Below are 12,819 nucleotides of genomic sequence, written 5' to 3'. Positions count from 1 at the left end.
CTTTAAAAGAATTGATGCGCGCATTAATTCCTTATACAAAAGCATTGTAAATAATTAAAGATATCTTCAATTGAATTAAAGAGATCATCAAATTATTTATACCGAGCTCTAAATCAATTATTGCGAGCAATATTTCTACGAAATTAATGCTCTCATCAATTGAATTGAAGAGAGCAATAATTGAATTAATACGCGCATCAAATCTATTATTGCTCTCATTAATTCAATTGATGTTCTCATCAATTGAATTGAAGAGAGCAATAATTGAATTGATGATATCTTCAAATAATTGAAGATATCTTCAATTATTTGCGTTTATGTTAATTTGGCGCTCCATAGACAACAGGTAGATGAATTCTATAATGATTAATAATTTATGTGTCACTGTGTTTATAATTGCAAACAAATGGTTATATTGATATTCTAGGTGCTTCCTTTTTCTTTCTTTGCAAAGGTATTGATACACACACACACACACACAGAGAGAGAGAGAGAGAGAGAGAGAGAGAGAGAGAGAGAGAGAGAGAGAGAGAGAGAGTAAACGAGATCTCGGAATCCTTTTCTGAACGATCGATAATTCAAAATACATTTTGAAATAGCCCCCAATACAATTCACAAATATTAAAGGGAACCAGATTATAAACAACGTTTCTCAGGTAAACAACGAGGAGAGGAAAATGGTCGTAAACGTACATTACAAGTAAGATTTTCCTTCAGGTATTTCTTTACATATTTTGATTCATTGCATGTAGCTTGTACATTGCAAAGTAATCTACCTGAACAAGTTGTTGCCGAGTCTGGGTCCATCGTCATGCTTGAATTTCATGGGTATTATTCCAGCTCTTAAATTATTTATGTCATCGGCAATGAGAGAGAGATTAAGTAATCAAATACACATTCTCTTCATTAATTCAGCAGTATCCTACTTTAATGACGAATAGTAAAGATGTCTACCCATGGACCAAAGCGGCATTCATCTTTCGCGGGGAGGACGGGTGTCACTGGCCAGGTACAGGTGTTTTAAAACGGAATTTGATTTTCATGCTAATTTATAAGACTAATACAAATATGCATTTACATTTAGATATAAATTCCACAACTGTTTCATAAAAGGTATTCCATTCCAATTCTTCGCCTTCTTAATACAGTAGAACTTGTCGATCCTTTAGAAAAAGGAGGAGTTTCTCAATGTGAACCAGTTTTATTTTGTATCAAATAATGATATTTGTTTCAGGGTTTGAGGAATACCACCAATAATTCAGTGAAATCGCGATTACATAGGTAAGTCCATCATTCTGTTTACATTCCAAATTAATCACATTATCTAATAAGATAACAAGTACATATATGTGAAAAATACTTAATTCGAACCACACACAGTTATATTTTAGAACGTGTTTAGTTAGAGCTCGTTACGCCTCGACATAAAATGAAAAATCTCGAATGGAACGCCTCCTCCCCCCTCACAAAAAAAGAAAAAAAAGAAAAAAAGAATGCTAATTACCAATTTCAATGAACATGCATTCTTGGGTACAGTAAATGTAAGTTTGTTCAAATGAAGGAGCACGTATCCTCTCGAAGGACGATCGTGTAAAAAATGAAAAACTTAGATGAATTTTATAAAATGAAGTCTTCTTTTAGGAATACCTACACCGGAGAAACCAAAACTCGCATGGAAGTTTCTTAATTCATTAACAATGAAAGTGGTCCCCAGTGTCCTGTTCATATTATACATTTGAGAAGATTTTTGTAAAACTTCAAACCTGTCATGTCGCGGCCCTCGTCTCGGGGATCATGGTTTGGCAAATTTGAACGATTATTTTACAAGGATGCTTATATATAAATTCGGCAAATTATACGTGCAACCTTGTGGTTCCTGAGAAGAACGATTCAGATTTTACTTTGTATTCCCATATAGACTTTATTTTAACCCGCTCTGGCTGGGACGATCGTGATTTGACCAAATTTTGATTACTTTATTAAGACACTTTCATGCGATGCAGAGATTCTTTATTGCATTTTAACTTGTCAATAAATGGAAGCTGAATTGAAAACCAAATTTGATTATACGTGCACTTTGTATGTGTAACATTTCTGTAACAGATATGAAATTTGCTTTAAAATCGTGAGACTATTATCCATAGGTTTTCCACGAAAACAGGAACGCCCAGCACTGAGCAGAGAGGTAAGAGTAGGGGGATTCAGGCTGAATAAAACCAGGAGGGGGGTAGAAATATGTGTATAGTTTGGATTTTCCGAACTGATATTTATGTCAGAATACTACTGCCATAACTTCATCAAATGTTAAATGAAAATAAAATACATGTACATGTTAACTGAATCGAGCAAGGTATCGCAGCATTTAGTATGATTATTTCTTTTAGGCAAAGTAGGGAAGAATTATGATAAAGATTTGGAAGATAAATTTCGTTTGATGCTGCGGGGAAAGTTGGACGAACTTCCGAACCTTCCGAGAACCATAGTCCGAATCTTCATCAGCTCTACATTCTCAGGTAATCTCTCTCTCTCTCTCTCTCTCTCTCTCAGTTTATAAAAGAAGAGAATGACATTTGACATGTACCCGTATATGAGAAAGATCCAAACCCAGGTTGGATAACTAAAAGTATGGTTATATTTTTGCAGACATGAGGGCAGAAAGAAATATCTTATCTCGAGAGGTTTTCCCAAAGCTGAAACAGTTTTGCTTGTCCAAGGATCTAGATTTTCAGGTGGTGGATATGAGGTGGGGTGTAACAGAGGATTCCCAGAATGACCACAGTGTGGAAAAAATCTGTCTACAGGAAGTTGAGAACTGCCAACAGATGTCGCTAGGACCCAACTTTGTGGTATAACAAAATCAAATTATTATCGTAGAATGATTTTTATGCCATCGATACTCTGGAACAATGAATTATGAAACATTTATAAATTTTATCGCTGGAGTTGGTCATGGTCTGAAAACGAGAACTTTCCCCTTCGTATTATTCAATCTTTCGGAATAACGTTGTTTTCCTTTAAAATGTGTGAATCCGGGAGATATGTATTTTGTCAACTCGTACGCATTTAGTAGTTCTATACAACTTGCTAATAGGGAATAAGTGTCAGTAACATTTTAAATGGGACGGTCCTTCAGATGAGACCGCAAAAAACCGAGGTCCCGTGTCACGATAAAGATTCCCCCCTGCCCAAAGGCAGTAAGCGCCGAGCATAGGCATAAATTTTGCAGCCCTTCACCGGCAATGGTGACGTCTCCATATGAGTGAAAGATTCTCGAGAGGGACGTTAAAAATATACAACCAACCAGATTGATGAAAGCCGAAAAATTAAATAAATTCACGGAAAGGTTTTACATATTAACATACAATGTCATCTCGAAGACCCGACTTCTATTTCAAAAGCAGGATTTAAAAATTTGTATATGTACATGTATATACAAATAGCTGACACTGCAACCTGTTTCCTGTGTTTCTCTTTTGCTTTTGTCGAATAGGCTATCATTGGTAACAGATACGGATTTCGTCCTATTCCCACGGAAATTGCTGAAAAAGATTTCAAGCTGTTAAAATCGTTTGTAACGGAAGACGTTGATGCTAAACTGCTTGACACGTGGTATAAACTAGATGAAAACTGCCAGCCTCATCAGTATGTTCTACAGGTATTTTAGTTTGCTTTAGTTTGAGTTGATGATGTCAATAGAAAAAAAAATTGACTTCGGTCAGTTCTGTAGCTTTCTTTTGTGAATTTATCAGCGGTTTCTAATTTTTGGTATATTTTGTAATATGAGGTGAAAATAGTCCAGTATTTTATTTTTACAGAATAATATAGAATCTATGTTTGTAAGTACCTCTCCAAATTGTATATGTGGTTTAAAAATTGTTTTTCAGCCAATCAGTTCTCAGTTTTCCTTTTTTGCGGATTTTTCTATTTTTCAGCCAATCAGTTCTCAGTTTTCCTTATTTTGCGGATTTTTCTGTTTTTCAGCCAATCTGTTCGCAGTTTTCCTTATTTTGCGGATTTTTCTGTTTTTCAGCCAATCAGTTCTCAGTTTTCCTTTTTTGCGGATTTTTCTCCTGGGTGTGATGGTCATCGTGCTAAACATGCGAAAGAATGGAACCGCACCCTCTCTGACTTACAAAGAATCTTAAGACATGCAGCACAACTTGCTTACCATTCTAAGAAATTTACGGAAGCTCAACTGCATGAGTACTTTTACTCAGGTAATTAAATTTAGTTATCATCGAGCTAATGAAATAATTAAAAATAAAATCTTCTTAATTTTTCACGATTAGAATTTGAAAAGTTTTGTAATTGTTTGTTTAAATACCTTTCTCATAAAGCTATATAGTATTACACTATCGATCGCGGGCACCCAGTGGTCAGTGGTTTAACATTTGCTTTGTGACGGGATAGTGTAGGTTCGAGCCCCATCTTAGCTGTGTCAAAAATAAGTAGTGACTGTACCTTCACCAAACATTCGACAAAAACAACCCGAGGTCCAGTGTCACAGCAGGTGTGGCACGTTAAAGATCCCTCCCTGCTCATAGACCGTAAGCGCGGAGCATAGGCCTAAATTTTGCAGCCCTTCGCCGGCAATGGTGACGTCTCCATATATGAGTGAAAGATTCTCGAGAGGGATGTTAAACAATATTCAATATAATCAATCAATCAACCAAACGTTCGGTATTTAGAAGTGAATTGTGGGTCTTTCGGATTAGACTTTAAAAACGAAGACCCGTGTCATGATAGGTGCTGGTACGTTTAAGAACCCTCACTGCTACATCACTGATCACCGTACACAGGTCTAAAGTGACACTTCATCTACAGCTGATGATGTCTTATACCTGTAGAAAAGTAACTCCATACTCGCCACACTAATATTGATTCAAATCTATAATTAGTCTACAATACACATGCAGTAATTTTTTTTAAAATCAGTATTTTTTACTTACTTTACCGATTTTCTATTGTATCCACATTGAGTAATGTTGATACAAAAGATATCTTTTTATCATGCTAAAAGTTGGATTATTTAAAGATGTTGCAGAAACCTAATATAAGGGTGGAGTTACTTTAGAAGACACAAAACGACCAACAACAAAGAAAACGAAATCTAACATCGCACCTTAGTTCAATTTTACTGACTGGACATCAGTGTGTGCAGAAAGCTCTTTGATCCATATGAAATATTCTGGACTTAATATTTATTAATTGTCCTGGGTTAAGAAGACATCACTATTTACTATCAATACGATGACCCAAAGTGCAATTTTACAATCATATGATGATAACTTTGGCAATATTGGGGGTATTTTTTCAGTGACTGAGATAGAAATGCGGAAGGGAATACTATCAGTAGACGATCCAGCATCACAATCAGCTGTGTTCTCTCGTGATATAACTGGATTTTCTGACTTTGACGATGCTCAAACGATGCGTTTTATTGACACGGCTAGAAAAAATGGGAAGGTATTTAATTCAATCTAATTAAAATTAGATGTTAGATCCGCTCATATATTCGCTACACAAACATCTAACAACATCCCATAGAGGGTCGTGTCAGAGGTCTTTGCAACAGCCAATCAAACTTCCCCCTTCATATCGATAGGGTATTATCCCACAATTCCATGTATTGTTTACGCAAGGAAGAGAAAAAATGGCGGCACCCACGATCGTGACTTATTTATCGCGTGGTTTGTTTAAATTTTAAACTATGGCGACATCGGGGGATCTTTTCATGTATACTTCAGCAAAGATGACATTTAAGTAACTGTTCTTGTTCATTTTCAAAGCCTCGAGATCAAATATATTCAAAGCGGTTTTAAATCGCTTCCATTTCTTCATCGGTCGCCATCTTTGATAAGTAACCAAATACAGTATATAATGAGGATTTTCATTGGATGCCGATGACATTCCACCTTTGTAGCGATTGGTTAATTTTTCATGCAAATTTGACCTCTGATGTGACCCTCTACGGGATGTTGTTAGATGTTTGTGTAGCGAGTATGTGAGCGGATCTAACCTCTAATTTTAATTAGATTGGTATTTAATTAAGCTAACAAAAGTATGAAGAAATCAAGATAATTTTGAGGACAGCAAAGCATTAATTTACTATTATAATTGAATGTCTTTCATTAAAATCTTTCAAGATTGTTTGCTAGAAATTTTCATTATTATGTTTTTTATTCTTAGAATGATGTCAACTCAGAAGTACAAAGATTACAGCGAGATCTGACGGAAAAGTTAACATCAAAAACAAAAAGCAGACACACACACAAGCACACCGTTATCTGGCAGCCACAAGGAATCAACCCTGAAATATACCAGGAGCATGCACTATACTTAAATGAGTTTTGTGAGGAATTTTACAATGATTGTATCAAGATGATTGACTTAGCACTTGAGAAAAGAAGATCCCAAATTCGGAAAAGAGAATTTCGGAGTAAGTTTCCGGATGTGCTTCATCACCTTCATTTTTGTAGAACAAAATGCAGAACATTCTGTGGGCAAGATATTGTTCTAAGGAGGATGAAAGAATACATCTTGGATGTCAGCATGAACAAACCACTTGTTGTGCACGCTCCATCAGGGAACGGGAAAACCTCGGTTTTGGCGATGGTGATGAAGAACCTACGTGGCTGGTTGACAGACGAGAACTATATTGGAATCATAAGATTTTTGGGAACTTCCGGATTGTCTTTGAACGTCTATGATGTATTGGTAAGTTTGGTTAGACAGCTGTCTGATGTCTCTGGAATTGGGATGGAACCTATTGGTTACAAGAAGATGAAAAACTTACTAGAGTATTTGCCAAGGTTTATAAGAAGGGTTGCAAACAGTTTAAAGAGGCCAGTAATAATCCTTCTTGATTCAATAGATCAGCTTTCTGGGGAGCACGGTGCTTACAATATGAAATGGTTACCATTGTCATTACCGCAGAATGTCAAAATCATTGTATCGACGCTTCCAAAAGAACATGGAATTTTAGAGAATATAAAAGCCTTGCTGCCAGATTCAAACTGTTACTTAGAAATAAATGACATGCCATTAGACACGGGCAAAGAAATCACAGAGAATTACCTATCTATGAAAAACCGATCACTCACGAGTATCCAAGAAAAAGTATTGATGAATGCTTTTTCGAAATGTCCATCTCCCTTGTTTTTGAAGTTGAGCATTGACGAGGCAATGAAGTGGAAATCCTACACAGAAGAGCATAATTTGGTTTTGCAGGAAACAGTTGAGGGTGCTATTAACAAGCTGTTTGAGAATATCGAGGTAAAATTCGGGAACGTCATTGCAAGCCATGCCCTTGGTTACATCACCATAGCAAGAGATGGCATCTCTGAGAATGAGTTGGAGGATGTTTTATCCTGCGATGACGAGGCTTTGGATGACGTGTATCGTTATCACAACCCACCTGTAGACGGCATCGTAAGGATCCCTCCCGTTTTAGTCGCTCGAATAAAGTACGACATTAAAGAGTACATAGTAGAAAGATTGTCGTATGATAAGTACACCATGAACTGGTACCACAGACAGTTTACAAAAGTTGCCAGAGCCAGATACACATCGGGGGCACAAGGGGAACTGCTGCACAAGAATCTCGTTGAAATATTCATGTGTGAGACGGGAGTGAAACGAGATATTGTATTGTCGAGAAGAAAACTTACCATTCCAAATGCAGACAGACAGGTGACGCTACAGCCTATTTCAGAGCGCAATGGAAGAATGCTATTCTGTCTTCCATATCATATGATCAATGCAAGAAAATCTTTATCGTTGCGACAAGCGAAAGATAAATGCTTATGCAATTTCAATTTCATTCGATTCAAAATAGCAGCGTTTTCAACGGATACGTTCGTAAATGAATTGAATGAGTTCCTACTATTTCAAGAGGATGAAGAATTGAAAGCATTAAGAGACTTTTTGGCTTCATCGAAGAAAGGTTTAATATATCCTAACAAATTAGCAGTCAACCTTTTGGAATACGTCTTTGTTGATTCTAAGGACGTTTCTTTGCAAAATTTGCTTAACCAAGCTGCAGATTTTCTAAGAAAGCAAATCAATACCACTTTGATCCCGGTCTATCCAGGACTAGCTCCACGACTAGGAGTCTCTGCGGCAATTATCAATTCCTATGTGGATGTAGATAGTATCGTTTCCTATGGTCAAGAGGTTGTTTTGGTGAAAGATTCCTCGAAGACAGATGAAGATGATACTGTTTCCCCTTATAAGGTGTATTACGAAAGTTCCCAGGAATTAATTGAAGTGGATGTCCCTTATATCCTGGAGGAAGAGCATCAACCAATCGTTGATGGTAATGGTCACTTTGTGATCTTCACTTCACAAGACTCAGTGATTCTCACTGATTTGATTGAAAATATTAAAATCCAAAAGCAATTTCAGAATTTGGATAATGGAGTTTCTTCAAAGCGGAAAATTATTTGCAAAAGGGTCAGTACAGATACCAAACATTTGGTTATGTTATTTGATGATGGAGATATTATCCTGTTGAAAATCAACAACCTAGAAGTGATGAATAGATGGACTTTACATGGCAATGTAGCAGATGTTGTAGATATCGTCTGTACAGAACATTTTACGGTGCTTGTAATTAGTTCAGACAAGGATAATAATAGATGCGGTGTGCTTCAGGAATATACCAAGGGAACATGCGTTCCAAACCAATACTGCTTTGATTTTCAGTTAAGCAGTAACTGTTATGGATTATCCAAAGGAGATTGCATCTTCAGTGTTCTGGATTTCAAAGACGAAATCTGGAAGATGGTTCGTGTTAATCTTCACAGTAAGAAAATCCAGGCACCAATTAAACTCCAGGATCGTTTCCAACGCATTTCGTGCTCAAATTCAACACCCTTGGTTTGTGCGTGGTCCGACGATAATAAAGTTGTTGTTCTTGACGTAGAAAAGGGCACACCAATATTCAAGATTACAGTAAGTAATCGAGTTACGTGTGCTAAAATCAGTGGAAGAGAATTCACTTTGCTCTTAGGAGACAATGACGGAAACATTGCTTTGTATGATGCCAGAAATGGCACCCTGTGTACGAGTGTTAAAGCTGATGATTGTGGAATTCAACAATTGATCATTTTGGATGATGTTTTCATTTCTCGCAGCAGAAACAAAATGTTAGTGTGGTCCACTAAGTCTCTCTTAGAGAAACTCCTAAAAGTAGCTGACGAAGGATGTTTTTCATCTTCGCAGCGCTTACTGGATCAACAGTCAATAACTAACATCTCTTTGCCTTATGGTAGTCATGAATTTGTTACCGCAGATAAAAATGGTATGCTGAAAGTTTGGAAACTTCGAGACGGTGGCTTCATAAAAGAATTTCCTATCAATATGGTGGCTAAGAAAATATTGATGTGCGGAAATGAAATATGCTGCGTACTTGGTGAAAATAAAGAACTCAAAGTCTTTCACCTGCAAAAGTCAGAAATCTTGGAATTTGGACTGCCGAAAGATGTCTACGATGTCACAGTTGGTAAAGATTTAACGACATTGTATACACTTGGAATGAATGGAAATTTTCTTCATATAACAATTATTGATTTGAAACAGAAGACCATACGAAAGTCATTTCCTATCCAGTCCATAGTGAAGTTTGAGAATCTGGACATTTGTCTTAGTCAGAGCGAGAGATATATTTGCCTGCGGCTGAAAGTTGTACCTGAGGAGTACGAAAATATCAAAACTTTGTGTGAAGAAAGGTCATATTTACCACAAGTTCATCCACACAAATTCATGGCAGTTGATTTACAACAGGCTACCGGAGGACTGATGCCTTGTGTAAGAAATTTCAGTCCTATTCCTCACCTAGGAGAAGACATATGCCCTCACATAGGCAATTCGATGATTATCAACAACAGGCATTGGGTCACCTTTTGGGACATCCCGACAGGTAAGCTGAAGTGGCTATGTAATACTTGTAGCGTACATATATGTAAATATCAGCGACATCATATTACCATTGTGAAAAGTCAAACCATTTTATGAAATATGGGAAGCAGATACAATGTTCGTTTTCTTTATTGCAGGAAAATGTCGTAGACGAGCGAAAGATAAAGAACAGTCGTCAACTCGACGTCAGTGGTTTGAAAATTTTAAAGAATTCAAGGGTTGCAGTAAAGCACTAGCTCAGAGCAAAGATGGTCGAATTATGGCTTTAGGGATGCTCAGTGGTTACGTGTTTCTGTTTGACGTTGTAACAGCTTATCCAGTTGGTGAAAAGTTACCTATCACTAAACATGCAGCACCGGTATGTGAGAGTATAAATACATTAAGAATATGGTGCAGATTACTAATTCTATCGATAGAGTATATTTTTGTTGCATTGAAGAGCATTAAACTGTTAACGGACACTTTCAAAAAGTTGTTCATGTATACAGTGCGTAATGTTAATCAAATACAGGACCTACATTATACACAATTTAATACTAGTACTGTAATCGTTATACATCAATTTAGCTGATGGTACTATAGTTAACAGCCTCTGGTTTATTCTTATCTGTACAATTTTTTTTTCTGATTTAGGTATTGAAAGTTGTATTCTCGCCAGACAGTCGTTGGTTAGCTTCTGCTTGTCAGCATAACAAAATCAAAATGTGGGACACTTCTAACTCCTCAGAGGTCTTCAGCACTTCAGTAGACGGGAATGTGCTGGAAATGAAATTCTCCTCGGATTCCGTGCACCTGCTAATATTATCCGGTAGACAGTTCTCACGCATATTGATATACAGGGTACATACCGACGAAAGTGGCTCACTCATTTCTGGAGTTAAAAACTGAAAGGGTTTTGTTCTCTAGTGTTCAGTTTGACATTAATCCGGAATCGTGCATGACTTATCTTACGAAAACTTGCGGATGTTAGTGCTCTATGTTAGTTATACTGCTGGGCACATTGAACTGTGCTTTGATCGGAAACTTGAATATGAACCTAAAACTTCAGTCTTATCATGTCCTTAAATACACAGTAGTCATGTATTAGGTACTATTTTCAGTCAATATTGTTCGTGTTCTTTATTTTGACTGTGTGCCAATACATGTATATCAATAAAGTGAGTAGAAGTAAATCGAAAATTATTAGGGTTCAATCAGCTTATCATATGCATGATATTAGATCCTGAATTTAGCACCACAGTTGAATTCAAAGAATGTTCATGACAATAACCACTTCATTCCCTCTCCACTTTTAGGAAATGTCATCATCTGCTTGCTTTCTCCACCTCTAGGAAATGTTGTCATCTACTTGCCTTCTCCACCTCTAGGAAATGTCATCATCTGCTTGCCTTCTCCACCTCTAGGAAATGTCAGTATCTGCTTGCCTTCTCCACCTCTAGGAAATGTCATCATCTGATTGCCCTCTCTACCTCTAGGAAATGTCAGTATCTGCTTGCCTTCTCCACCTCTAGGAAATGTCATTATCTGCTTGCCCTCTCCACCTCTAGGAAATGTCATTATCTGCTTGCCCTCTCCACCTCTAGGAAATGTCATTATCTGCTTGCCTTCTCCACCTCTAGGAAATGTCATCATCTGCTTGCCTTCTCCACCTCTAGGAAATGTCATTATCTGCTTGCCTTCTCCACCTCTAGGAAATGTCAATATCGCTTGCCCTCTCCACCTCTAGGAAATGTCATTATATGCTTGAAGATAAAAAAACTTCCTAAAGACAGAGCCCCAGTCTGTGCTCTACAGACGAATTGTCTCAATTATCGTAATTGACGAAGTTTGACGTATGACCAGAATAACACAGACATCCGGGTCTTCTCTTGAAGTGGTTAGTGAAGTAGTTAGGGCGCTCTCTTCGCAGGCGGAAGGGTTGGGTTCGATCGTGGTGCCTCGTTAAACCTAAGACGTTTAACAAAGGTAGTGACCGTTTCTTCGCCTTGAGTGTCTGTCATTAGAAGCGCAATCACGGGTCCTCCAGATATGACGTGAACGGAGGTCATGTGTCATGATGAGCGTTGGGACGATAAGGAACCCTCACTGCGTCACGCATAAGTCAAAATTTGTGGCGTCAAACCTATGACGTAAACATAGGTAGTGACTGCTCCTTCAACAAATGCTCGGCATTTAGAAGTGAGAATCACGGATCTTTCGGATAAATGTGAAGATAACGAACAGTGATCAATCCCATAACTCCTAGATATAGAGTTGGGCACACACGAACCCCTGGACACACCAGAGGTGCTTTGGAGGAGTAAGCATCCCCTGTCGACCGGTCACACTCGCCATGAGTCCTATATCTTGATCAGGTAAACGGAGTTATATGTAGTCAAAATCATATGATCTTGGAAACGGAGGTTCCGTGTCGCCGTAGGGAACCCTCACTGCTACGGTTGTAAGCGATTTAGCATTTGTTGACTTTTTGTGGTACTTCATCTACAACAGGTGACGTCTCAATATGAGTGACAAATTCTCGACGGGACGTAAAACAAACAACCCTCCAACAGGGCTGAAAACATTTCCAGAATGTTCACACTTGCACCATTTTGACCATGCCTTTTCTGATCAAAGTGTAACTTGTATTTGCAGGCACTGTGTGTTTTGGTTTCCGGGTTTTCTGTCAAATTTTTTATATTGAACATACAGCTATTTCTGTGTTTGACTGGCTTCCATAACGTCCATTTTGATTATTTTTGGTAACAACTCAAACTTGTCGAGATCATCCAAAGTTTCACACCCCATGCGCGGATCCTGGTTTTTTTTTTTTTTTTTTTTTTTTTTTTTTTTTTATTATATTTTAGTGTATCTGCGTCCGTCGTCGTGCGTTAACAATTGAACATTTTAAACTTCTTC

General features: G+C 37.6%; 1 protein-coding gene across 1 annotated transcript; it reads left to right on the top strand.

Annotated features, from left to right (window-relative positions):
- Positions 1–658: 658 nt before the first annotated feature.
- Positions 659–11,100, top strand: LOC125672012 (uncharacterized). The gene is made up of 12 exons (XM_056161539.1): positions 659–700; positions 916–1,009; positions 1,235–1,281; positions 2,145–2,185; positions 2,385–2,513; positions 2,644–2,846; positions 3,491–3,655; positions 4,031–4,217; positions 5,318–5,466; positions 6,190–9,922; positions 10,059–10,279; positions 10,555–11,100. The coding sequence occupies exons 2-12, from the start codon at positions 947–949 to the stop codon at positions 10,807–10,809; spliced, it is 5,193 nt and encodes a 1,730-aa protein (XP_056017514.1). The 5' UTR covers positions 659–700; positions 916–946; the 3' UTR covers positions 10,810–11,100.
- The last annotated feature ends 1,719 nt before the right edge of the window (positions 11,101–12,819 follow it).

The sequence above is a fragment of the Ostrea edulis genome, chromosome 4 (assembly GCF_947568905.1).
Source record: "Ostrea edulis chromosome 4, xbOstEdul1.1, whole genome shotgun sequence".
Taxonomy (NCBI): Eukaryota; Metazoa; Mollusca; class Bivalvia; order Ostreida; family Ostreidae; genus Ostrea; species Ostrea edulis.
Note: the sequence above shows the minus strand (reverse complement) of the source record. Positions and strands in the feature narration are given on the sequence as shown.